Genomic DNA, 27,593 nt, shown 5'->3' with positions numbered 1-27,593 from the left:
GGCAGGCGGTCCTAAATGGCATTGTTTGAAGTGGCCGGCTAATTGCACAGAACAGCCTAAGCCTCAGACCACAGCCCAACCCCCTCCTCTGTCCTGGGTGCTGGTATCTGAGCCTTCAGGCCGCCTGGCCACATGGAACCAAGCCCTGAGCCTCCGAGTTTGGTGAGGGAGGGGGGTGGGCTCTGTGGGGCAGCCTGGTGGGCGTTCCTGGGGCAGGAGGATCCCCCGGAGAATCTGTCAAGGGACCTCTTTGGGCCTGAGGACCTAGAGCTATTGGTGGGAGGATTGGGCTGTGCCGCCCCCTTATGCCCCTGCTTCCCGGCTACCCTACCCATTCTGGCCCTCCTGCAGGAAACAATGAAGGGAGACACCAGACAGCTCAACAGAGAGGAGGACGCCAGCGGGAGGGAAGACTCCATCATCACTAACGGGGTCTGCAGCGACCAGTCTTCTGACTCCAAGGATGCACCCTCACCCCCCATCCTGGAGGCCATCAGCACCCCGGAGATCAGAGGTGGCCGGGCCAGTGGGGAGGAGGGGTGGGGCAGACTCTGCAGACAGCAGCTGGGACTTGAGCCTCCCAGCAGGCTCAAGGCAGGTTGTGGGGAGAGGGGTCTGGTCTCTCTGACAGGCTCTGCCACACCTCCCAGGGAAGGGAAATGGATGTAGGCAGAGCCCAGCCCCCTACTCATCCCTGTCCATGGGCCCTGGCCCCCCCGACTGCCCACAGCACCTCCGCTGGGACTCTTAAGGAGGTAGCCCCAAGGTGATGACCCTAGTCAGACTCCGCCATGATGGGGGTGGTTGCAGCATAGGCTGGGGTCTTTGGCCCTTCTGAGGTGGGACCCCATTTCCCTTGCAGCTGGGTTTGTGATTATGTGGGAAGAAGGTACTCCACTGGGGAGGGTGGGGGGCATGTTTCCATTCCCATCCTTCCCTTTCCCTCCTCTCCCCTGGACAGTTCCCGATCACATCACCTGGGGAACTGCCCACTGAGATTTTTTTTTTTTGAGATTTTTCTTACCCAGCTATTTTGGAAACCCCTGTATTGTCTCCTCCTGTTGTTGAAATCCCCTGGAGCTGTGTTGTCCAATAGAACTTTCAGCGAGGGCGAAAATGTTGTGTTTTCTGCATTGTTTGCTATCATAGCCACTAAGCACATATGAGAACTTGAAATGTGGCTGATATGGCTGTCACTGGATTGTTCATTAATTGTAGTTTGGTAGCCACAATTCTGGAAAGAATTGTCTGATGATGTGCCTTTTAGCCTTGTGCCCTGTGCCTTACGAATACATTGACAGGACCATAGATCCTGAGGGGCTAGGAGTTAACCCCTGAGGATGACAGTGGTTTTGAGAGATCCCAGCCCACAGCCTCGAGAAGGAGACTCTAGGGGACAGCAGGTCAGCAAGGGAGGGCACACTGCTATCCAGCCTGGAGATTGCCCCTTCCTCAAAACATTAACTTTGGTTCTTTTCTCCAGGCCGCAGATCAAGCTCACGATTGTCCAAGAGGGAGGTCTCCAGTCTGCTAAGTTATACTCAGGTATGTGCTCTACTGCCCCCTTTTCAGGGTTCCAGGGAAATTCCCTTGAACCTTATTATTATTATTATTTTTTCCCTTGAACTTTAAATGGGGAACTTGAGGCTCATCTAAACTGGTATCCAATAAGTATTTGTTGAAAGATGAATTTGAACGGTAAGCACACAGGGTTCTGAACAAATTCATGTATGATGGCATTTTCTGTTACGTGCCAAGTCTTTCAAATCATAAATAATTCATTTTATTAAATTATGAAGTTTTTTACTCAATGCTTCCCAGAGTATATATATATATTTTTTTTAAATTTTTTTATTTATTTATGATAGTCACAGAGAGAGAGAGAGAGGCAGAGACACAGGCGGAGGGAGAAGCAGGCTCCATGCACCGGGAGCCTGATGTGGGATTCAATCCCGGGTCTCCAGGATCACGCCCTGGGCCAAAGGCAGGCGCCAAACCACTGCGCCACCCAGGGATCCCTTTTTTTTAAGATTTTATGTATCTATTCATGAGAGATAGAGATAGAGGCAGAGACACAGGCAGAGGGAGAAGCAGGCTCCATGCAGGGAGCCCGATGTGGGACTCAGTCCCGGGTCTCTAGGATCACGCTCTGGGCTGAAGGCAGGCGCTCAACTGCTGGGCCATCCAGGGATCCCCCAGCATATTTTTTGAAATTCTCTTTTTCTCAGTGTGTGATCAGTTATACTAATGAATTTCTTATGTAGTTAACTGTCCTTTTTATTCCTAGAATGAGCCCAACTTGGTTGTGATATGTTTCAAATTTGATTTACTTTTAGCATCTATTGATGAATAAAATGGGTATATGATTTTATTTCTTGTAATATATTACTAATATATTTGTGTTTGGTTTTGGTACCATGGTTAGGTGGCCTCTTTTCAATATGGAAAATACTTGCCTAGTTTGTTTTAGGGGATTTTAAACCATCTTTGCAATATCTTTTCTTGCATGTGTTAAGGTTTCTACTTGGTCAGTTTTTTTTTCAAAGTTAAAGGTTTCCATGATTTTGTTTTTTTATTCCTGACATCATTTATGCCCACTGTGTCCTTTTTTTTTTTTTTTTTTAAAGATTTTATTTATTCATGAGAGATGGAAAGAGAGAGAGACACAGACACAGACACAGGGAGAGGGAGAAGCAGGCTCTAGGGAACCCGATGTGGGACTCCACCTTGGATCCCAGGATCACACCCGGAACTGAAGGCAGATGCTTAACCACTGAGCAACCCAGGCATCCTCCACTGTATCCTTATTAATCAGAGTAGAGCTTTTTCAACTTTTTTTCAAAAAAATTTTTTTAAAGATTTTATTTGTTTATTCATAGAGACACACACACTCTCTCTGAGAGAGTGAGAGAGAGGCAGAGACACAGGCAGAGGGAGAAGCAGGCTCCACGCAGGGAGCCCGACATGGGACTGGATCCTGGGTCTCCAGGATCACATCCCAGGCTGCAGTTGGCACCGAACCACTGTGCCACGGGGGCTGCCCATGGTTACTTTTTTCAAAGAACCAGTGTTAGGCACCAGTTACAGACAAATGAAAACTCACATCCACATAGCTTCTGTTCTGCTGCAGAGCAAGCAGTGGGCACCCAGATGGTGAGAGAAAAAGCTGTGTGGCTATTTGAGACCATGTGTTGAGGACAGCTCTTTGAGTTCTGGTGGACCATTACCAGTAATGGGAATGGAAACTCCTTTCTGATCATTTCCCTCTGAGCTTGGCCTTGTTCAAGGCATGCATTAGTCTATTCTCATTATCACCCTGTTGTGCTACAAGGAAAGTACTGTTATGGTTTTAAATAGAAGCGTGGACTCCATCAAGGCCATAAGATTGGCACAGGAAAAATCCAAGTTTATTAACAGTACAGCTGGGCCACATGCTGCTCACCACTGCTCTAGTTTTTATCCCCAGTTTTTTGGATTTTGCTGTGTGGCCTAGGTTATGCACTAGGGTTTCTTCATGACTTGACACAGAATTGATGCAATTTCTTCCTGGTCATTATATCAAGAAGCATCTCCCTTGAGCCTTACTTAGATTTCTCCCAGACACTTAATTGCTAAATTGACCAGCTCTCCCTGCTGTGCATAGCCAAACCCATCTGATGTGGTGTAGATACAGGAGTCCTTTTTTATTTTGAAGTTTATTTACTCATGAGAGACACAGAGAGACAGAGACATAGGCAGAGGGAGAAGCAGGCTCCATGACGGGAGCCCAATGTGGGACTCAATCCCAGGACCCGAAGATCACACCCTGAGCCTAAGGCTGATTGCTCAACCACTGAGCCACCCAGTCCCTGGATATAGGTGTCTGGACAATGCATATTGCACCCAGACCATATTGTAGAATTTTTTATTCCACTTGGGTTTTATTTTTCAATCGTATCTTGAATCTGTGGTCCTCATGGTAAGCTGCTGTAAAGTAGTTTTGGAACAAAATGTGGTGGTTGAAAAAATATTTTCAGGTCACTTGGGCCAATGTGAATGATAGTTTTCAATATGATTGACTCTACATTCATTTTTTTTTTTTTGACTCTTCATTCTTGATCTTTTCATGACATTCTTTTAACATTCATATTGCTTCATTTGTAAAGGATCTGACTGGTGACGGAGATGGTGAAGGGGAAGATGGGGATGGCTCTGACACCCCAGTGATGCCCAAACTCTTCCGTGAAACCAGGACTCGGTCTGAAAGCCCAGCAGTAAGTCCCCCTCCCTGGGCTAGGGCATTTCCAAGCATTCGTAGGCCTGCATGGAAAAAAGCTCTTTTGGAGCATCCTTTCTCCTTGGAACTTTGGAGAGTGAGGTTACCAAAACATTTTGAAAGTGGAAAATGACATCAAAGTTCATGAACTACCATTATGAAGGCTTTCTTTCACAAGGCAGGGTTTCAGCTCTTTTTCGGCACCCCTGTCTTTAAGTGCCCAAGACCATTTAGGATCATTTTAGGTGAACGATTCCATTGTCAATCACCTTTGGGAGTTGGTTCTTCTGTAAGTAGATTCTGTGACTTAACAGAGCAAGGAAATGAGAAGGCAGTCTTTGCTAGTGGTCACCCCGTCTATGAGCAGCCAGACACTTGACCATTGCTGGTCTAGTTTTATAATCTCACCTAGCATTATATGATATATAGGTGCCCTTTTTACAGATGAGTGAAGATTCCAGGATTAAACAGGAAGTCTTTTAAAATCTTTTTTTTTTTTTTTTCTAAGATTGAATTATTTTAGGTGCTAGTAAGCTAATAGGGGGAGGGGCAGAGGGAGAGAGAATCCTGAAGCAAATTCCCACTTGAGCACAGAGCCCTACCTACCTCGGAATTGATCCCAGGACCCTGAGGTCATGACCTGAGCGGGAAAATCAAGTCAGCCGCTCAACCGATTGAGCCACCCAGATGCCCCATAAACAGTAATTCTTGTGTGCAGGAGTTGAATACAGATGCACAACCCCCAAGTTCATGTCATTTTGAGAAAGGAGCATAAGGGCTTCTCCTCTATCTTGATAATCCAGTACCTTCCAGAAGAAGGCAACACTCTAATGCTTTTTGGGGAAAAATGTTTGGTTTGGGCTAACCTGGATTTTAGTTTTCCCTTGAATCTGCAGGTGCCAGCTGCTACTGACAGGTAGCATGGGATCTGCTGCCGACTGTTGGCAGCCCTGCTGACACCCTACCTCTTTCTCCCATTATCTGGGGAGATTCTGGGGGGGCCATTGCTGATCCAGAGCTCTTCCCTAGCTTAACCACCTCATGCACTTCTGTTGATGGGAGGTGATCTCTCAAGTCTACTTCTCTTGGCCCTTGGTCTGAAACCCTATGCCTCTTGTCACCAAAGGCCATGTGCTTATCCTCTCTTGCTTCCAGGTCCGAACCCGAAATAACACCAGTGCCTCCAGCCGGGAGAGGCACAGGCCCTCTCTACGTGCCACCCGAGGCCGGCAGGGCCGCAATCACGTGGATGAGTCCCCCGTGGAGTTATCAGCTACCAGGGTTGGTTCCCCAGATAACCCTCAGTCTCTTAAGTGGAAGATCTACCTCTCTCTCACTGTGCCACCAAGAGTAGCCGGTGTATAACCTCCATCCAATCTTCACTCTTATCACCTTTTTAGGATCTTGCCTTTCCTTTCTCTCCTGGGTGCCTGGTAAGCTTCTCTTAAGTCTGAATGACCTCTCTCCTGGCCTGATCCTGGATGGAATTCGGGTGGGAATCTGCAAACTCCTTGCTGACTGGGTTCCTGCTCCTCGGGAATGAGCTGGAAACTACCAACTACTCAACTGTTTTGTCTCCCTGGTATCTTCTTTGAACTGTCTTGAGGAAACCCCAGTGGTTACTGCAATTCTCCACTCCTGTGGCAAGGCTGGGCACACAGTAAGCATATAAGGAAACCAGCGGCCTTCTCTGAGCTTGGAGCTTCTTGGCATCCTTCATCGTTATTCTGCCTTTGTCCTTGATTCTGTCTCTGTTCTGATGAAAGTTGCTTTTTTCCACCACTTGAGGGATACTCTTCGTTCCTGGAAAACCATCCTTGCTGGTCTCCGTTCTATTCAACTTAACATCGCTACTGTTTCTGCTTGCCTGGGAAGCAACTAGGGGGGTTCCACTAGTCTCTGGTCACCTAGCTGTTTTGCTGTGGCTTACGTTCTGTGTCCTTCTGTTCACAGTCCCTGAGGCGGCGTACAGTATCCTTGGCAGGCACACCGTGGCCATCCCCAGGCAGCCCCTACCTCACCATTGACCTCACAGATGACGATGTGGTGCCCCAGAGCAGCAGCACCCCCTACACCCGCCTAGCCCAGGACAGCCAGCAGGAGGGTTTGGAGTCCCCGCAGGTGGATGCAGAGGGTAGAGATGCTGACAGCGCGGAGTATCAGGTACCACTAGGAACAGCTAAATAATAAGGAAGAAGTGGGTATTCCTCCTTTTGGGGAAGGTTCACTATTATAAAAGATTCTGTTCATCATATGTTACATACAGTTAGACTAGCTATTTTTATTAGGAACTAGAGTTGCTTCACTTATGTCTATAATCTACTGTATTACATAATCCATATTGTGTATTGTTCATGATTAGCCAATTGGGTGTGCTTGCTTTACTCCAGCTTTCCTGCATAGGTATGTATAATGTATGTATGTATGTACGTATGTAAGTATGTATCACCTAGAAATCTTTTCCTACTTACTGTAGTTCTGTGTTAACAACTTGTTTTTTCATGGGCATCTCCTATATTATGGCAAACTTTTTGTGTTCAAATGTCCAAAATTTCTTTTTTGCTTTTAAATGGTTTTGTAATGGCCTGTTTGGCTGTGGGGGGAGTACCCAGGTGATTGTCATTATGTTATTTGATCTTATTTCCTGTGAGTTTTTGTTTATATTGTTACAAATCCCATAAAATCCCATATTTCTATCAAAAAACCAAACTGATCCCTTATATTCAAGGTGTCCTTACTCCTGGTTTTTATCTTGTTAAAGTAATGCCCCATGTTTAACCCTGAGGCATTGGGGTATGGAGGATTTTTTTCTTGCTTGGTTCAGGCCATCCATCTCATTGGGATTCCTTCATGTGGTTTTTCTTCCAGGATGGGAAGGAGTTTGGAATAGGGGACCTCGTATGGGGAAAGATCAAGGGCTTCTCCTGGTGGCCTGCCATGGTCGTGTCATGGAAGGCTACCTCCAAGCGCCAGGCCATGTCTGGCATGCGGTGGGTCCAGTGGTTTGGTGATGGCAAGTTCTCTGAGGTGAGTCCAGGGCAAGACAGGCTCTCATGGGACACAGACCCACAGTGTTTTGTACCCTTCCTTTTACACTTCACTCTTTAAGATGAACAGCCTGTGTCTGCTTTCTCTAGATGTTTGAGGCTGTTTGAATCCTATCTACAGAGGACAAAAATTTGTTAACTGGCTTAAACTAATACATAGTCTCAGGCCCAGATTATCAATCTATCCTTATAGGAGACAAAGGGCTGGAAAGTTCTCTGAAGCCACTTGTGGCCACTTGTGCTCTGTTGGTTTTTCCTTCTCTGGGGCAAAGTCCCCAGAAGGAATTCCTGAGCAGTCAGGAACAGTCATGAGGACTCAAAAACAAAAACAAAAACAAAAAAACCCCCAAACAGTCAAACAGACTCAAAGATCCTCCTTGGAGACAGATAGGATGGTATCTGCCTCTGAGAGATGTGGGGAGGGGGTCATGCCTGGCGGACCTATGGCCACTTGGTGATAGTTACGAGAAAAAAAAAAAGTTCAATGGAGTACTGATTTCAAAGTCTGTTGATTATTTGTATTAACCTTTCTATTTATTAAGATGTATTTATGGGGGGGCAGGTCAGAGGAAGAGAGCCTACGCAGATTCTGTGCAGAAAGCCTGACATAGGGCTCAATCTCATGACCCAGAGATAACCTGAGCCAAAACAGTGTCAGATGAGTAACCAACTAGGCTACCCAGGTTTTACAACCTTTTCTATTGATATTAACCATTTTGATTTCTTTCTTGAGTGTATGGAGTTAGGAGTTCTGTTTGTTGGGCATGAATCTGGCGGTTTGATTCTTACACCCTGTCCAAGGAACATTCTGAGATATCAGCTTGTGCTAAGAACATATGCAGGCAATACTTTGCCTGTGATGGTTTCTTTTCGAAATACTAGTCCAAACTTCCACAGGCCCTGAGGTTTGACGAAGAACAGCAGCAAGATGGTTTGGGATATAGGCCTACCCAGTACATCTGTGGGATTTGGCCTTAAATCAAGGTTCATTCTTTTCCATGATTTGAGCTTCCTCAGTGTCATTTGCTGTAAACACGCTGAAATTCCCAAAGGGTGAGTGAGATAAATGGAACTTGGAGTCAGCATGGTAGGTGAATCAGATGGATATACTCTTCTTTTTGGCCAGCAGAGGGAGTAGGATGACAAATGTCCTGGGCCTTTGCTCTCTCTGCAGCATCTAACTGCAGGGATGTAGGCCCTGAGTTCTGTGAAATGAAGGAACATGAATTGTTTGTAATTGCTTTGGCCCAGTGAGACCTAAAATGAACTGGGTCTGATGAAGTGTGTGGCTGTTACTGTAAGAGGATGGGATTGTATTGCAGGTCCTGGTGCTTGGCTACAACACTGCATTAGAGCAGTTTAGTGCTGGGAATGGAACTCACATTTCAGTGTACAACCATTCTGATCCCCAGTTTCTTATAAACGGTGGCAACAGCCCCTTGAGGTGCAAAACACCTTGGCATGAGAATAAGCATGCAGTGTTAAGAAGACATGTCTTTTCAGAGTTAATCAGCAGCCTCCAACACTAGTTTCATCTACTGGCAGGCTGACTTTTTAATATATGGCCAAGGGACATGGGGCCTGAGACTTGTGGAAGATGGGTACTGAGCTCCAATGGAAGGCACATACCAACAAATCTTAATAACTAAAAATTGATTACACTGGGCCAAGCATTATTCTCTAAACATATTCATTAAATCAATTCTGTTAATGGCACCTGGGTGTCTCAGTGATTGAGTGTTGAGAGTGTCTGCCTTTGGCTCAGATCATGATCCTGGAATCCTGGGAGCAAGTTCTGCATCAGGCTCCTCCAGGAAGCCTGCTTCTTCCTCTATGTCTCTGCCTTTCTCTGTGTATCTCTCGTGAATAAATAAATAAAATCTTAAAAAAAAAATAATTCTGTTCATAGAAGGTCAAATCACAGTCCTACTCATGAGGGAGGAAAGAACATATGCAAAAGCATCCATGTCAGGGCATCTACTCTGAATTTTAAGACGGGCCCACACCAGGGACCATGTGGGTCATTTGTACTTTTAGAAAATAATACAGGGTGTAGTTGATTGCAAATCAACTACAGGGTGTAGTTGATTGCATCTTTTTGGAGTATCCTATTTCCTCACATTTGGACTATCATATTCACCATACGTCTGGTATAAGGTTTGTCAGGTAGGGCACTATTTCTGTTTTCTATTTACTCTCCCTATCTTTTTCTTCCTATCTTTTTAGTCTGTGAACTTCAACTCCAGGAATAAACCTGGGAGAGACACTAGGTGTTCAGACAACAGCTGTAAATGGATGCTGATGATGGCTGTCTCTTTTAGGTGTCTGCAGATAAGCTGGTGGCCCTGGGGCTGTTCAGCCAGCACTTTAACCTGGCAACCTTCAATAAGCTGGTGTCTTACAGGAAAGCCATGTACCATGCATTGGAGGTAACACTGTAGTAGGTGGGGAGGGCTTTGCCACAAGAACAGAATTAGAGCAGAAGCCACCTCAGGCTACAGTGTGGGCAATGATAGCACAGGGGAGCTTCCAGGGAGGAAGTGTATGCAAACATGACAAGAACCCACGGACTAGGAAATGAAAGGAAGGTGTTTGAGACTTTCCTGGAGGAATTTCCAATATATTCAGATTTGTAAATGAGCTTCTTCAGAGCCTCATAGTCTTTTTCCTTTTCGAGAGATGTGATTTGAGGTCGAGTGGAGAGGGCAGAGGCCAACTGCCTCATTGTCTGGGGTTCCATCAGGCTCCATCACTCCCTCTACGTTGATTTGGAAATGAAATGGTCCGTGGCCTTGTTGCGGTATTTATGAGCCATCCTTGGTGTTCAGTTAGGCACATGAAACTTCCTGGTCCTCTGTAATCACGTCCCCCGCCCTCCGCCCCCCCCCCGCCCCCGGGCCTGCCCCACTATCATTGGGTAAATAAAACCAGAAATCTGAAGCTTCTCATAGGCAGTGATGGTGGCTTTGGTGCTGGCTGATGGTTTCTCGAAATCTAAAAGTGACAGAGCTAATGCTGATCCTCTGCCCTTTGAGAGGGGGCTGAGCCCTCAAGTCCCTACAGGAAAGAGATTTGGTATCTCTGAGGGGAGACCTAATTCCCTCTCCATGGCCACCTGCCTATGTCTCTAGACTCAGGCCCCTCCTCCTGTCACATACCAGAGCTCAGGACAGCTGCTGGGCTCTGAAAGGGACCAGTGTAAGGAAGAATGCAGGCCCCAGCTGCCGGAAGCCCTAGGTGTGGTCTGGCAAGCACCCGTCCCTCCTATTCATCATAGCCTGTCTATCTCCACAGAAAGCCAGGGTACGGGCTGGCAAAACCTTCCCCAGCAACCCTGGAGACTCGTTGGAGGACCAGCTGAAGCCCATGTTAGAGTGGGCCCACGGGGGTTTTAAGCCCACTGGGATCGAGGGCCTCAAGCCCAACAACAAGCAACCAGGTGGGACTGGGACCCTGGGCAGCAACCACAGTCCACTGCTGGTGGGGGGGACCTCTTGGTAGATGCAGCTACCCCCTGCTGATGCCCACCCTACCCCAGCATTCCAGCAATCTGTCAGCTCTGGAGCTCTCCCACCCAGTGAACCCTCAAGGATGCTGGAAAAGCAAACAGCCCAGCCTTTTCCAGGTCCCCTGGTCACTTTTCCTGCTAAAGGTCAAGTACATGTCATTGGGATTCAATCTGTTGTGAAAACTTAAGTAAACACAAGGCCAAGATGGAATCTTGACTAGTGCCCCCCCCCCCCTTTTTTAAAGGAAAAGATAATTAAGCTATGCTCACTGGAGAAAACCTGGAAAGTATTAAACCCTCTCCAAACCCCAGAAACCATTCCATTGGGAAGGAGGCATCATCCATTCTAATGGGTTTTACCAGGACTATATTTTCTCTATTATAAAGAGATGTGTAGTTTCTTCACATTGTCCCTGTGGAAATCCCAGGTTCCTGAAATCCAGGATTTGTCTTAACAATTCACACATTTAACATAGTATTTTTCTGTTTTTGTTTTGTTTCCCTCCTTCACCCACAAATAAGTGGTTAATAAGTCGAAGGTGCGTCGTACAGGCAGTGGGAACTTAGAATCAAGGAAATACGGTATTCCCTTCCCATATTTTGACTCTGCACTATTTTCTCTGCACTTTCTTTCGATTTCTTGCATAGACAGTGGTCACTGGGAAAGAATCCAATCTGTTAAAAAGTGAACTTGAGCCCTCACCCACCCCTTCACTCCCAACCCTCACAATGACCCTTCAAGTTAACATTGCTGGTGTGCACATCCTTCCAGTATTTTCTCTACACTAGTTGGATTCTTGCTTTCCCTTTCTCAATTCTAATACCGTATGCGCTGTCAAATGTAATATGTCACTAAGGGGTCCTTATGATTTCTAATGTTTGTAATTTTCTTTAACCATGTTCCTATGACATTTACAGAATGATTAAAAATATAGTGGGAAGTTATAGAAATAGATAAACTGTGATCACATAATGTTTTAACTTTTTTTCTGGTAACAACATTAAAAATTACTGAAAAATAGGTGAAATTGGTATAAGTTATATATTTAACTTCATCCAATATTTCCATCCTTTTAGCATTTCTAACAGCCTGTATGCAAATTATGAGATTTTTACATTTTCTTTTTAGAGGAGTTTTCAGAATCTGTCTTTCGATATGTCTTAGGATGTCTAAATTTTGATGCTAAATTTTCATTAGAAATATTGGATATCTATTTTTATAGATGTCCCAAGTTCCAAATGAGCCAGTGGATTGGCTCCATTTGCAGTTTTTGAGTTTACATCTAGGTTAAATGTAAAATGCAGTCATCTGGTTACACAAGTCACATTTCAAATGCTCAGTCACAACACATGGCTCTCAGCTTGCATGCTGGGCATCATAGACCAAGCTTATTCTAATTTTCCTTGTGTCGGGTCTATAAGGATGTATTATTTTGCACCCATCACTGTTTAAAACCCCTAGCGTGGGATTGTGAAATCAGTCACCATCAGAGTTGTCCCCAAAGAGGCTGTAGGACAACCAGTGTGGACTTACGTTAGGGTGCAGGTGTAGCTGGCCCCTGGTCATGGTCTTGTCCTCTCCTAGGCTCCTGTTTTCCCCATACCCCTGCCCCCGCTGCCATCTCCTTACCTTCCACAGAGAACAAGACTCGAAGACGCACAGCTGAGGACTCAACTGCCTCAGACTATTGCCCCCCACCCAAGCGCCTGAAGACAAACTGCTATAATAACGGCAAAGACCGAGGAGAGGAGGACCAGAGTCGAGGTGATCATTGGGGCAGTGAGGAGGCTGGAGGAATGATGCCACCAGCTATCGGGCAGGGTGTGTGGCATTCCTGATGAGTATGTCTAAATCCCTGTCACACCTTCTCTTTTTTCAACAGAACAAATGGCTTTGGATGTTAGCAACAACAAGAGTAACCTGGAAGGTAACATGGTCTCCCTTGTATTCGGTTTCTGCTGCTTATCTTTTTTTTTTTTTTTTAAGATTTTTATTTTATTTATTCATGAAAGATACAGTGGGGGGCGGGGTTGTGGTCAGAGACACAGGCAGAGGGAGAAGCAGGCTCCCCAACGCGGGTCCCGGGACTCCAGGATCACGCCCTGGGCCAAAGGCAGGCTCTAAACTGCTGAGCCACCGAAGGGATCCCTCTGCTACTTATCTTTTTTTTTTTTTTTTTTTTAATTTTTTTGTTAACTTTTTATTTATTTATGATAGTCACAGAGAGAGAGAGAGAGGCAGAGACATAGGCAGAGGGAGAAGCAGGCTCCATGCACCGGGAGCCCGACGTGGGATTCGATCCCGGGTCTTCAGGATCGCGCCCTGGGCCAAAGGCAGGCGCTAAACCGCTGCGCCACCCAGGGATCCCTTGAGGGTTCCTCAAACTTTGCCTTGGCCTGCTTGACTGCCCCGTGGGAGTTTAACCCACAGCTCTGTGCCATGTCCTTGGGGTAGGCTGTGGATATCTTAGTTGTTACATTTAATAGAATGGGTTGTCTGGTTTTCACTGAGGCTGATCCTGCCCCTGTGAATGAGCAAGTGGGGTTGGGGAGGCTTGGCCCCAGAATACCCCAAACCTGAAACCATGATCTGTTACAACTTGAGCCTTCCTTAGACAAGAAGTGGAACAGGCTTTGAGGTGCAAGGTAGACACACTTCACCACTGTTACTCTGTTAAGTGAACCCTGGTATGTTTGTACTGGGTGGGAATTAGCCACTGGAATGGAGATTCTGCCCGTGACGTGTATCATTGTAATTCAGAATGTGTAAGGACAGATGGACTCTCCCTTGCTTCCTCAGCCTGATGTCCTTTAGTTAACAAATATTTATCAAGAGGTTATCTCAGTGCTGGGTAGGAAAACAGCATAGTTCCTAGCAAAGGGAGCTCTGGAGAAAGCTCATGTTTAGAGAAGTCCCTGTTGGACCTGAAAACCTTGACCCATAATCCTCCCATTCCCCATGATTGTCATCCATCTGTTTTTCCTGGCTTGGGAGAATTGGTCTCAGACATTTTTAAAAATTAATTAATTTTTAAAGATTTTACTTATTTGAAACAGAGTGAATGAGAGAGAGCATGCCAGAATGTGGGCAAAGGGAGAGGGAGAAGCAGATTCTCTGCTGAGCAGGGAGCCTCAGATGGGTGCTCTATCCCAGTGAGGTCCTTGGAATCACAGCCCGAGCCACAGGCAGACACCCAACTGACCAAGTGCCCCTTAGGTATTTCTTTAAAAAAGATTTTGTTTATTTATTCATGAGAGACAGAGAGAGAGAGACAGAGAGAGAGAGAGAGAGAGAGAGTCAGAGACATAGGCAGAGGGAGAAGCAGGTTCCATGTAGGGAGCCCGATGTGGGACTCGATCCCAGGTCTCCAGAATCAGGCCTTGGGCTGAAGGCGGGTGCTAAACTGCTGAGCCATCCGGGCTGCCCCCCTTAGGCATTTTTAAAATAAACTTTATTGATGTGTTTTGGAGAGAGCCAGAGAGGGGAAGCGAGGGTCCCAGTGAGAGAGCAAGAGGGAGAGTGAAACTCCAGCAGACTCTGCTGAGAGCAGAGCCGGACAAAGGCCTCTATTCCACAACCTGGAGATCACATGACCTGAGCCAAAACCAAGAGTTGAGCCACCCAGGCACCTGGATCTCAGGTTTCTCAATGGCCCTACCCACATGATCAGTGCTGTGGCTCAGTCCTGACCTGCTGGTGTGAGGTCAAGACAATATCCTAATAGTAAGGGACCTGTGTTCTCAAATTGCATTCAACTGCTATGAGTAAGGTTGGTGCAGGCTACTCTTAATCACGAGGACACCAGCAAATTGGCATCACCAGAAATTTTCCACGTTTATCTCAAAGATTTTCATACCAGGTCCTCTGGAGCTTATCCCTGGGCTAGGTGGCACTTCCTCAGTGTCCTGCCCTATGTCTTCCTAGTTGGCCATGCCTTCTTATTGGACTGCACGTTTGCCTATCTTGCGGGACCTCCTGCCCTGGGCTCTCTTTTGGCCTTTCTATCTATCTGAATGAAGCATTGCTGAAAGGAACAAAGTGTGAGGAGTCCTTGTTATTTTGCCAGCTTACAATAACTATTCAAAAGCAGTTAGACTCAAAGTTTCAGCCCTAGTGTTGTGGTCATAATTGTTGCAAGCTGTATCCCTATCTTTCTTACAGATAGCTGTTTGTCCTGTGGTAGGAAAAACCCCGTGTCCTTCCACCCTCTCTTTGAGGGTGGCCTCTGCCAGACATGCCGGGTAAGTGGTAATCCCGCCCTGGGCTTTCCTGCCCTTTCCCTGTACTCCCCTGTACTTTTCCCCAGAAAAAGGCACCCATGTGTATGTCATTTGTCCGTGCCCGGGCAGGCGCAAGTGGAGTGCTGAGGCCCGGGAGCTGGACTGGGGAGGCCATCCTACAGTGGGAAGCAGAGCCCAGCTGGGGGCCCTGGAAAGGGTCAGTGTCTGCATCCTTTGGGCCATAGCCAGTGAGGTGCTGGTCCCTGCAGGTCCCTGTCTCTGATTTCACGGGTGTTTCTCTTGGGCTGCCAGGACCGGTTCCTCGAGCTGTTCTACATGTATGATGATGATGGTTATCAGTCCTATTGCACCGTGTGCTGTGAAGGTCGTGAGCTGCTCCTCTGCAGCAACACTAGCTGCTGCCGGTGAGCATGGGTGTGGGCCCCGTGGGCCAGATCTGCTGCCGAGAGGGATCCCAAGCATGGAGCTGGGTCCAAGCCAGTATTCCCCAGGGCAGAGGTCCTCGAGTACTTAAGGTGGAACTGGGATGTAGGGATGGACTTAAAAAACTTAGGTCCCTGAGGGCAGGGAAGGACCCCCTAGAGATGGTCAGATTCTGGGGATGCTTTGGGAAACTTGTCTGTGCCACAGCATGGGCTGAGGGCCCTTTGGTATCCAAGCAAGAGATTAGTGTCCCCCAAATCCCGACACAGGGCCTTCCGGCCCTTGGTGAGGAGCTACTGGGACCTGAAGGTTTGTCAACAGTCTGTTGACATCTGTGTCATTGGTGGGGTTGGCAGGGGAGCTGCTTGATTGAGGCGACCCTCTTCCTTGTTCCCGAGCACAGGTGCTTCTGTGTGGAGTGCCTGGAGGTCCTGGTGGGCACGGGCACGGCAGCAGATGCCAAGCTGCAGGAGCCCTGGAGCTGCTACATGTGCCTCCCGCAGCGCTGTCATGGTGTCCTGCGGCGCCGGAAGGACTGGAACGTGCGCTTGCAGGCCTTCTTCACCAGCGACATGGGGCTCGAATATGTAAGCCACAGGCTTCTTTCTCCGAGTACCACCTACCCCCAGAACTTCCGGGGTCTGGAGCATGCTGGATGTGTTGGAAAGAATTAATGGAAAAGATCCATTGTACAAATGAGCATCTGAGAGCCTCAGAGCACATCCTCTGTATGGTGTCAGGCCTCTCCAGTATTCTTCCTCCCCTTTGTGGCCTCTCATTATATTGGATTTTCAAGGGCCTTTTTGAGAAAATGGTTATAGAACTAAACTAAGCCTTAGCCTTAGGGGAACCGAAGAGGAAAAGGAAGCCTGTGGCTTATTCTTAAATCTTGGTGGGAGTGGATTTTCCTGAGCTCCTGCCTGCAGTTGGTGGAGGGAGGCTCCAGGTCATTCCTGAGTAGGGTATTGTGTTTTTGTGTGTGTGTGCGCGCATCTGTATCAAAGTTGCATCTGTGTTCACGTCTAAGGGTAGAATGGCCATTCTGTGCCGGAGCTCTCCATGGGATCCTAGCTAGGAAGTTGCAGAGCACAGGGTTTGTGACCTTCAGGAAGATCAGCCCACCCCACCTCCCCTCTTCCAGGGGTTGAGTCTACCCCCTGCACCTTGACCTCCGTGACCTCCTTCTTTAACCTGGCAGGAAGCCCCCAAGTTATACCCTGCGATTCCCGCAGCCCGAAGGCGGCCCATTCGAGTCTTATCCCTGTTTGATGGAATTGCAACAGGTGAGTTTGGAGTTCACCTAGGGATGCTCGCTCACCTGCTCCAGGTGTCCTGTCATCAAAGCCAGGAAAGACCCCTGGGATGACCTCTTGGTCACTTGTTCTGAGAACACCACTGCCTCCTTGTTTCTTTCCTGAATCCTCTCCACCATTTCACCTTCCTGGCCCTCTTTTGGGGCTTTTTAAAAGACAGGTATATTTTAGCTGTGTTATACTTTTTATTAGGTGCAAGTATCTTAGGAAATGATTTTCCTGTTCTATAAGCCTAGATCCATTGGAGCTGAATTAGGCAGCTCTAATCTGGTTTCCTCCCATTTCCCTCAGGTCCCCAGGTAGTGAATAAGCATAGTCAACATGCATGCTGCCTCTGGGGGATTTGTCTGATACAACTCATTTACCCCTCAAAACTACTCTGTAATGTATCGTTAGGAACATCTCTATATTACCAGAGCAGGAAGCAGTAGAATGAGGTGCTCTGCACTTCGCAGCATTTGTACTTAATGTGTATACTTTGGTGTCTCAATTCCTAAATCCCTGACAGCCTTAATGGCTCCTCCATGTCATTACTGATAGCTTGTTTTCCCCCACTCTGTTGGGTCTTAAAGACCTACTTGTGTTGGTGCAGATCACACATAGTAGGACTGAGCCTTGTCCATGCCACCAGGCTTTGAGGTTGTTTTCTAAACATGTTTTTGGTGAAGATTCCTGTCTGTGTGTCTGTGTTTGACTGTGCTGGGTGGTAGGTGCTGGGGCCTTGGCTCTGTGCCTGTCCGTTTTACTAGATCCTGGTAGTCAGTTTTACTGGTTATCCATATATTTTTTGATGAAACTCTGCAATCCTGGGGGCCTAGTGTACTCAGCAAACGATTTCTGTGCTATCTGCATGGGTTCCCTTGAGGATGACCATGTCCTTGGTGGGTCTGCTTTGAGCTCTGGAGATGGCTTAGAATCAATGGAAGTAGGGTGCCCAGGGAGGACAATCCTGATGCACTTGATGTCCCCTGACCCCCTATAGGGTACTTGGTCCTCAAAGAATTGGGCATCAAAGTGGAGAAATACGTCGCTTCCGAAGTGTGTGAAGAATCCATTGCTGTTGGAACTGTGAAGCATGAGGGCAACATCAAATATGTGAATGACGTCAGGAATATCACGAAGAGAAATGTGAGGCAGCCTGCACTCCCGCTCAGTTTTCCCTCATGCATGCCCTCACCCCACCCCCACACATCCCCATAGCCATGTGGTCCCCTTCCCCATGCCCAGGGCTGTGGTAGAAGAGCAACCTGGGTTTCATCCAGCTGTAGTGCCATGATCCACAATTAGGTAAATTATTCAGAATGATTTAGATCTTCTAGAATCTGGAGCATTGGGTTGTCTTGGGTCAGCAGTGGGATTGGGGAGACTTGAGTGACCAATTGAGATTCTATAAGAGCATCTTCTTTGGGATCCCTGGGTGGCTCAGTGGTTTAACGCCACCTTCAGCCCAGGGCATGATCCTGGAGCCCCGGGATCGAGTCCCCTGTCGGGCCTCCTGCATCGAGCCTGCTTCTCCCTCTGCCTGTGTTTCTGCATCTCTCTCTCCCTCTCGCTCTCTCTCTCATGAATAAATAAAATAATTAAAAAAAAAAAAAAGAAACTTTTTTTTTCTCCTTTAAAGTAGGCTTCACACCCAACCTGGGGCACGTACTCACCATCTTGAGGCTAGGTTTCATATTCTACCACCTGAGCTCTACAAGTGGGTTTTCTTTTTTTTCTTTTTCTTAAAAAGATTTTATTTACTCATGAAAGACACCAAGAGGCAGAGACATAGGCAGGGGAAGGAGCAGATTTTCTGCAGGGACCCTGCTATGGGACTCCATCCTAGGGCTCTCAGATCATTCCCTGAGCTTAAAGCAGGAATTCAACCACTAAGCTGTGCAGGTGTCCCGAAGTGGGTTTTCTTCATAGGTATCTGTGACAGAGGCTGTATTCCTTTATTGTCACCCCACTAAGAGTGCCTTCCCTAAGAGTGACTTTTTCTCTCACAGATTGAAGAATGGGGCCCCTTTGACTTGGTGATTGGTGGAAGCCCATGCAATGATCTCTCAAATGTGAACCCTGCCAGGAAAGGCCTGTATGGTGAGCATCCCTTCTTTCTGGTGACCCTAAGAGCTCCTATATCACCTGAGTCCTGAGGAGGCCTGATCTGAGAAGGAACTATTTGTTTCTGACAATGTTACCTGATAGTTCTACCCTTGTCCATTTTAAATCCTGTCCCCAGAGATATTAATAAATTCTGCACTGCTGATGCCTATGTCCTTGGTCACTCCAGAGGACTACAAGAAGGACTGTAGGATGTCATCTTAATAGAGTGTCAGCTGTAGTCAGGTGATCACTGGGAACCCATTGGTCTCAATACAGAGGGGTGGACTGAATGAAGGGTCTTAACTTGTCTCTGCCAATCTTTTTTTGTGTGCTCAGAGGGTACAGGCCGGCTCTTCTTTGAGTTCTACCACCTGCTGAATTACACACGCCCCAAGGAGGGTGATGACCGGCCCTTTTTCTGGATGTTTGAGAATGTGGTAGCCATGAAGGTGGGCGACAAGAGGGACATCTCTCGCTTCCTGGAGGTGAGGAGACCTAGGGTCCTGCTTGTAATGGATGAGAAAGCCCTGTTGGCACTGGGGCATGATTGGGTGTTTCATCCTTTGGGTATGATTTCTGAGGTCTTAATGGAGGTTACTGCTAAACTCCAAACACATGCAGTCATGTGGGTGATTGTTTTTATTTTATTTATTTATTTATTTATTTATTTATTTATTTATTTATCTATCTATCTATCTATTTATTTATTTATTAAAGGGTTGATTGTTTTTAGTGTATGGAAAATATTTGATGTCTAACCTCACCCTGAACCCACTGAAGTCAGATGATGAAATCCTCATCTACTTTTGGGGCTTAAGGAGATTTGTCCAAACTTTTACTCTAGGGAGGTTCCCCCCCCCCCCCCCCCCCACATCCCTGTGATGAGAACCGCTGCTTAGGGGCTGCAGTCGATTCATTATGAAGCACTATCATCAAGCTTTATAGTAAATACTTTTTCTACATTTTACTCATTTTCTTCGAAACTTAAATACCTAAGTTCTGCTAGAGAGGTTATGGAACAGGCTGTGTGAACCTGGCAGATGGCTGTCAGAAGCCACATTTTGTCAACACTACATTTCTGCAGCCAGGATTCCCAACTTGACAGATTTCAATTCTGAACTGCTTTTTACTACCTGTATATAGCACATTGTAATTATCTGTCAGGTCTGAGGATATATCTTCTCTCAGAACCTGCAGGTCCAATCTTATTTCTAACATACCATTAATATCAGGGTACTAGCTGTGTCTTATAGCCAGATTCCTTTTTTTTTTTTTTTTTAAGATTTTATTTATTCATGACAGACACAGAGTAAGAGAGAGAGAGTGAGAGGCAGAGACACAGGCAGAAGGAGAAGCAGGCTTCATGTAGGGAGTCCGACCTGGGACTTGATCTGGGTCTACCAGGATCATACCCCAGGCCAAAGGCAACGCCAAACCGCTGGGCCATCGGGGCTGCCCTTTAGCCAGATTCCTGATGGGGATTGGTCTGGTCTGTCTTCTTGCTGGCAGAAACCATACCTCCTCTATTGCCAGGGGGTCGCTGTGTCACCTATATACTCAGGTCAAGCTCCACAGTTACTTCTGTGTGAATTTTGATGTGTGCTCCCAGCAGGTGTCCTTCTTTCTCTGCAGTGTAACCCAGTGATGATCGATGCCATCAAAGTATCTGCTGCTCACAGGGCCCGCTACTTCTGGGGCAACCTGCCGGGAATGAACAGGTAACAAGGGGCACAAGGTGGGACAGGTAATAGCCAAGTATAATGATGTGAGCCCTAACTGAACTCTTGTGGGCCTCTTGTGACTCAGAGACCCACTGGCTTTTCTGGGAAATGGCCCCACCAGGGATTCAGACCAATTCCTGGTGTCCTGGTTGAAGCCTTTTGAGAAGTACAGCACCAACCTGATGGTCAGAGTCCAGCATTCCTTATTCTTCTCTGACTTCTTCCCGTTCTGCCCATGGGCCAGGTTCTCAAAAGTGCTTCTAGCATCTTCTCCCCTCTGTTCACACTTTGCTAAATGCTAGGACCGAGTATACGGAGTACTGATGCTTCTGTACTCTACCTCTTTTCCCTGCTGCTGTCCATTGGGAAATACAAATGATTTTTAGATGAAGTAATCCCTGGCCGAGGCCTGTGGTGATGACCAGTCCAGTAACAGAGCTGAGATAACCATCCCCCATTGGATTTTCTTTAGCCAAGAACTTTTCCCACCTTTTTTCTTTCCATGTTCAAAGCCACAAAGTAAGTGGCTTAGCAAAGGATTCATTGTCTCCTCCATGTGGTTTCTGGGGGATACAAACTGCTAATTAAGATACAAAATATGATGGTAATGTGACATTCTAGACTTACAAATGAGTTAAACTTAAAAAAAAATTCCTCCTTTAGAAGGAAGTGCTGGAAGCATAATAACTTTCAGGCATTTAGCAAAGTGTGAACAGAGGGGAGAAGATGCTAGAATATTTTAAAGCATTTCTTTTGGGTGTGTTGCAGTTTTATTTGGCTAATCAGCCAGTGAAATGGAAAATGTCTATGTCTGGATGAAGTGGACTCTTCACTCAACACTTGAGCACTCACACTGTGCCAGGCATTGCTGTCCGAGTTGCCAGTTTAGTGGGGAACACATTAGATGTTAGCCTTGGCTCTCATGGAGATGACATGCTAATGAGGGATGGGCAGAGAAGACCCTAAATTATTTCTCATAATCATGGCTGGAGGTTTGGGGCATTGGAGGAATTGATGGAGAGGCTTCTCATTCCTTAAATAAAAGAAATGAGTTGCTCAGTTATTTGAGGGAGGAATGAACCTTCCAGGCAGAAGGAATAGGGGAAATGGTGATGTGGACAGTGAATTGGACGACCCAGCTCAGAGAACAGTGTTCCAGGGGCTACAATGGCTAGGAGGGTAAGACAGAGGACTCCGTATGGGCCAATTTGTACTGCACATGTGGGTCATCGCATGGGAACTCCTGAGCCATTGTAAGGGGTGAGGGTTGTATCTCATGTTCATGGTGTTTGCTCATAGAAAGATAGACAAGGGCAAGATGAGGGCAGCAATGAGGAGGCCCGGGAGGGTGCCTATTCAGAGTGCCCCAGGAGGCACCATTCATACATATTCAACACAATACAAGTGTGGCTCTGGGGGCTTGGCAGCTTAGGAGTTCTACTGAATCAGATTGTAGGTAATGTGAGGGTGGGACTAACAGGATTTGCTGATGCCTTAGATGTAGGGTATCAGATGAATGGAGGCGTATTCAGAACCTTCAGAGTTCTCTGCCTGAATTGTGAGAATAACTGGGTGGCTACAACTTGGCCCTGCAGGGTTCTAGGATGGTTGACCCCACCATCACCTGATCTGAAATCCTGTCGTTAGATCAGATATCTGGGTTGTGTAGATCTCAGTCCTGCAATTATCACCGGGTAGGGCTGCACTGTGTTTCCCAGCTCCCTTGGGTTCATGGAAGATTGAAGATTGGGGATAGGCAGGCATTGGAAGCCCAGAAGGTGAGGTCACGGAAATCCTTGACAGAATCTAGGGGAATGTTTTGTGTGATTCAGTGGCCTCTCTTGTAGGTCATCACATTCATTCTTCAATCTGATTTCCTTTTACCCTTGGTGTTACTTACACAGGAGTTGCTGTGGTGTTCATCAACTCTGTGCATTCAGACCTTTTGCTGGTTTTCTGCTCTGGAGTGCTTAACCACTTGGTTCCTTGAGTTCTAGCCCTTTCCCTTCTCAGGCATCTGTCTGCCTCTGCGTTTGCAGGTTTCAATGGTGAAAGTTATAAGGGTAATTGTAGTATTGTCAACCATCTCCTGTCCTTCTTGCCTGTACCTCCTGAAACCCTCTGGAGGCCACATCCCCACATCCCCAGCTGTAAACTACCAAATCATGGGTTTGATGTGCTAGTTGCAGCAGATAAATCCACAAAGACCTAATTAATCCAAGCTCTTGAGGCCAAGAGAGGTGGCCTGACTTGCTCAAGGTCACTCAGTCAGTGAGTGGTGGGTTTGGACTAAAGGGGTCTCCTGACTCCTGCCAGTGTGCTTTTTCCCCTTCATTCTGATCTCTCAGTAGGAGAGCTCTTATTAAAATTAAAATTTGGGAAGGGAGAGCATTTACTCCTGGACTTTGGGCTTGCCCCTTTAAGGGGCAAGTCTTTTTGTCTTTGGCACATAGTATGATGTTCCTGCGAGGCTCACTTTTTTTTTAATCGGGTAATTGTAACAAGTTCACTGCCAGAGCACATTTTGCAGTCTTCGGCCCTCCTTCCCACGTTGGGAAGTGCCTAGCCGAGGCCCCTTTATAGTTGGTAGAAAGTAATGGGTTTTGGATGTTCCCAGGCCTGTGATAGCATCAAAGAATGATAAACTCGAGCTGCAGGACTGTCTGGAGTTCAATAGGACAGCAAAGGTAAGACGTGCTAACAAATGGTCTCTGGAAATGCACTTGGTGACCTCCAAGCGAGGACTTGACCTTGGTGTCCAGTTTTTTCTGCCCCTTCCCTGCCACATGACTCCCTGGTGTTGGCCCTCTTTCCCCACTTTATTATTCTGTCCCATCTTAGAGCAGAGCAGGAGAGGTTCTTGATACACAAATACTCACTGAGAAAAGGTGACTAGTTTGTGAATGCAAACTCTGTAGACACAGATAATTTCAGCTCATCTTCCAGTAACAAAGGAGTAATTTTACTTTTGCCACAAAAATTGTCATAGATAATTAAGACTTCCGTGACCTTAATGCTTACTTCAGGCTAGGTTTCATTCATTCACAACCTCAGTGGGCCATCCTCAAAATCCGGGTGGGTTTTTACTTTTCCTTAATCCTGCTTGATCAATAACTCTGGTGTTTTCTTGCCCCTCCACGTGATCTTATTCATGGTCACTTTTTTTTATCTGTTGTTCTCTGTGAGGCTGGTCCTTCCTGTTCATTAACTTCTTGGTGTTTGTGGGAAGCACAAAATGTTCTCGCCATCCAGTTTTCCTATTCTCATTCCCTCTGTGAGCCCAACCCTGCCTCCCCCTCTTCCCCACCTGCCTTCCCTTCTCCATCCTCCCTAGGTGCTTATGAGCTTTGACTTGACCCAGACCCTTCATCCTGTGCTCACTCCATGATGTCGTTTTGTTCTCCAGTTAAAGAAAGTACAGACAATAACCACCAAGTCGAACTCGATCAGACAGGGGAAAAACCAACTTTTCCCTGTTGTCATGAATGGCAAAGAAGATGTTTTGTGGTGCACTGAGCTAGAAAGGTGAGCAGGGCTGCACGTGAAGAGGGAAATCACGCAGGCAGAGAGAAAGGGGAAGGACGTGTGGTTAAAGGCAGGCAGTACAAGTGGGCAGCTGCTTGCCTCAATTCTCTGTGGTCTTAAATGACCAATGTTCGCAGAGCTGGGAGCCATTTCAGAGTCAGTGCTCATTTTCCTGATATAAATGATAGAAGGGTGGTGGCAGTGAGGAATCTGAAACGTGAGGTCGTTGGACCGACTGCACCATCTCCCCGTTTCTGCTCTGGTGCCCTTGCATTGACCTGCCCCAGCATACTGGGCCTCCAGGGCATATGAGGAACCAGCAAAAGACCATCCTACTGACTTTGCCATTGGTCTTTCTCAGAAGATTCCCTCCAAGCTAATTCCCTCCAATCCCAGCCAAGTTGCTGGTCCAAAGCTGGTTCCTACTTAGCCAGTCTGTCTTCTATTTATTTGGCTAAGTTGGTAGTTTAACTGTTTTGTTTCAAAGAACCAGCTCTTGGATTTTAAGGTTCCTTTTCTGGTTTCATTTTTTATTTTACATTTTTCTTGTTTATTTTGTTCTCGTTAGAAATGAAGGCTATGAATATTCCTCTTTACATTTTTGGCTGCATCTCAATGGATTTGATAAGAGCATTTTCATTCCAGATATTTCAGTCCCTACAACTGGTTTTATTTCTCTGATTTGACAGTACTTTTCTTAGTCTAAAAGGAAGTTCTGATTCATAGAAACTGGCAGGAAACCTTGCCTGTTCATCTTGTGGATTCTGTATTTTGAAACCTAAGCCTAATATGCTGGGCTGGTCCTGTGACACTAGGTGGGTGCAGATGGCTGTCAATATATATAGGCAAAACAAGACACTGGCCTATGGTGTTACATCTTTGGCATGTTTCTTAATACTCATTTTTAGTCATTGGCCTATTGGTGTGCTTTTTAGTATTAGATTACAAACCCAGGAAAGCCTGAGGTTTAGTGTATCTGTAACCTCTTACCAGGCCTGGTGGAATCCCATGGAGGAAGCTCTTAGTATATTTGGTTGCCATCTGCCATTAAGTCCAGCTTGGCCCTTGATCTAACAACTGGCTTTTAAGATTGATAGAAAATGCAGGCTAACATCAGTGTACTTACGGTTAATTATCTGAGCATCTAATGATCCATTTCTGCAAATGTCCTTATTTCTTATTTAGAAAATTGCCTAACTTTTCTCCTCTTGTGGTTTGAAAGCAGATACATGTCTGTTTGCTTGCTGTCTGGGTTTCTTGGCCTTCATTTCATTCATTCATTCATTCACTCACTCACATGGGGAATATCCACTGAGCTCTAGCTATGTGCCAGGAGCACAGTGCTAGTGCTTGGGGATGCACAAAACAGGCATCCTCATAGAGGAACAATGCCCTCTTGACTGTCACTTGTGTTCTGAAGAACCTGTTCGTTCATCTGACCTCTGGGGGTCAAGAGAGGGCTCTGGGGGTCAAGAGAGGGCTCATGTGAAGGCCCGGTTGGCATGATGGAAAGGATGGGACAAAGGGCAGAAAGAGCAGTGCCATGCTCTTTATCTGAGGATCTCCCAGAGGCCCTAAGTATGCTGGAAGGGGCACTTCTGACTCCCTGTCTTTTTTATTCTGGTGCCCTCCAACCCACCAGGATCTTCGGCTTTCCTGTACACTACACGGATGTGTCCAACATGGGCCGTGGTGCCCGCCAGAAGCTGCTTGGGAGGTCCTGGAGTGTGCCTGTCATCCGACACCTCTTCGCCCCCCTGAAGGACTACTTTGCCTGTGAATAACCCCCCAGGCACCCAGAGCCCAGTAGCACTGGGGTATGTAGGGCAGAGCCAGGACCCAATAGGTACAGCCCAAGCTCTGCCCTTCCTCTGCTCAGCATTGTGGGGTCACGCCAGATAACTTTGGCGGGCCGTGCCGCGTGACCCCCCTCCTGGCAGGGGCAGCCTGAGGTGCCACCTCCTTGTGCACAATTCAGACCCGGCTGCTAGGAGCAGCCAAACACGGTGCTCATTTTGTCTAATCCGAAAACTTTTAAAACTTGAAGTAGGTAGTAAGATGGCTTTTTTTTCTTTTTCCCTCCTGGGTTTACGGCTCAGAGAAACAATGGCTAAGATACCAAAACCACAGTGCTGACAGCTCTCCAATACTCAGGTTAATGCTGAAAAATCATCTAAGACAGTTACTGCAAGACTTTGATTTTTTAAAAACATCTGCAGCTCCTCTTTTCCAGGAGCATGCAGTGGTAGACATGTAGCTAAGGGACATTTTAAGAGCCCTGGGTGTTTTTTTTCCTCTCAGGCTAGCAGAAGAGGAAAGGATGCCTATGTCTTTCTTGAATTTTTATCTAGCAAGCACATTCCTCTGGCCTCAGCATAAAGGGCTGGGACCCACTACCGGGGTCCATGTAGAGTATTTTCCATAATGATGATGATTTCAGCAGGGATGACCTCATCATCACATTCAGGGCTATTCCCACCCCCACCCCACCCCACCACAAACCCAAGGGGGCAGACATCCTTAGCTAAATCCCCTCCCAGTGACTGCAATAGAACCCTCTGGGGAACTCAGGACCTCAGGACTGGGTGGGCTGGGTTATCTGCTGCCTTGTGTTATGCAGGTGTGGCTTCTCCCTCTTCCCCATGTGAAGGGAGCAAAGGAGGAAGCTAAGGGAAGATACCCTCCTCTGCCCCCACAACGGACCCTACAGACTACTCTGCAGGCACAAGTCCCCAGACAAGAAGTAGGACACCCCAAATCCTCAGCCTTTTCCTAAACTGAGCAGCAGTGACAGCTGGGGCAAAGCACATTCCCCACACTTGCCCCTCATCTCAGAGACTGCAGGGGAAAACTGCAATAACAGCTCGACTCTCCCTCCAGTGATTTTAAAGTCCTTTTGTATTCCACGAGAGAAGTTTTTAGGGGGAGCGGGAGGTTGGGAAAGCTGCATTTCAGAAATGCTGTCGTAATGGTTTTTAACAACTTTTATTCTTCTTACTGGTGCTATTTTGTAGAATCAGGATCAACGTTGACAGGTTTTGTGGGGATTGTTTTATACACTTTTTTTTTAAATCACAGACTTCTATTTTTATGTTTTAACATTTTCATAAAAATTTTTTTTTTGTAACTGGAGCCACGTAACAAGTATGGGGAAAATTGTGCCTTGTTTCAACAGTTTTGCTAATTCTTAGGCTGAAAGATGACAGATGCCTAGAGTTTACCTTATGTTGAATTAAAATCAGTATTTCTCTAACAGCATGGTGTCCCTTTCCTTCTTTCTGGGTCAGTTGGGTGGGACGTGGGCGGGCCTGGGAGTTGGAGGTATTGGTTCCTGCAGCAAGCATTTTGCCAGGAGTACCTGGGTGACCCCATGGAGCTTATGGTCTAGATCACTAGCCCTCAAACTCCAGTGTACCAGCCTCCCCTCTGAGGCTCATTAAAGCAGAGCTTTCTGGGCTCCACCCTGTTTCT

General features: G+C 46.8%; 1 protein-coding gene across 7 annotated transcripts in view; it reads left to right on the top strand.

Moving 5' to 3' along the window:
- The window catches only part of DNMT3B (DNA methyltransferase 3 beta), a 44,330-nt gene extending 16,953 nt beyond the window's left edge, over positions 1-27,377 (top strand). The window contains exons 2-23 of one of the 7 annotated variants that reach the window (XM_072736114.1): positions 352-514; positions 1,484-1,545; positions 4,146-4,253; positions 5,411-5,536; positions 6,209-6,418; positions 7,124-7,282; positions 9,624-9,731; positions 10,597-10,741; positions 11,333-11,392; positions 12,450-12,575; positions 12,694-12,738; positions 14,973-15,052; positions 15,344-15,456; positions 15,879-16,062; positions 16,674-16,758; positions 17,771-17,916; positions 18,780-18,870; positions 19,213-19,361; positions 20,509-20,594; positions 23,215-23,284; positions 24,004-24,122; positions 25,765-27,377. In XM_072736114.1, the coding sequence (XP_072592215.1) occupies positions 358-514; positions 1,484-1,545; positions 4,146-4,253; positions 5,411-5,536; positions 6,209-6,418; positions 7,124-7,282; positions 9,624-9,731; positions 10,597-10,741; positions 11,333-11,392; positions 12,450-12,575; positions 12,694-12,738; positions 14,973-15,052; positions 15,344-15,456; positions 15,879-16,062; positions 16,674-16,758; positions 17,771-17,916; positions 18,780-18,870; positions 19,213-19,361; positions 20,509-20,594; positions 23,215-23,284; positions 24,004-24,122; positions 25,765-25,906 (2,571 nt within the window). In that variant the 5' untranslated portion in view covers positions 352-357 and the 3' untranslated portion in view covers positions 25,907-27,377. The remainder of the gene's footprint in view (positions 1-351; positions 515-1,483; positions 1,546-4,145; positions 4,254-5,410; positions 5,537-6,208; positions 6,419-7,123; positions 7,283-9,623; positions 9,732-10,596; positions 10,742-11,332; positions 11,393-12,449; positions 12,576-12,693; positions 12,739-14,972; positions 15,053-15,343; positions 15,457-15,878; positions 16,063-16,673; positions 16,759-17,770; positions 17,917-18,779; positions 18,871-19,212; positions 19,362-20,508; positions 20,595-23,214; positions 23,285-24,003; positions 24,123-25,764) is intronic. The other 6 variants (XM_072736110.1, XR_011996942.1, XM_072736111.1 and 3 more) reach the window with 6 other exon arrangements.
- Positions 27,378-27,593: the final 216 nt, after the last annotated feature.

Source organism: Vulpes vulpes, chromosome 14 (assembly GCF_048418805.1).
Source record: "Vulpes vulpes isolate BD-2025 chromosome 14, VulVul3, whole genome shotgun sequence".
In the NCBI taxonomy this organism is placed as follows: domain Eukaryota; kingdom Metazoa; phylum Chordata; class Mammalia; order Carnivora; family Canidae; genus Vulpes; species Vulpes vulpes.
This window is presented reverse-complemented; position numbering and strand designations above follow the sequence as displayed.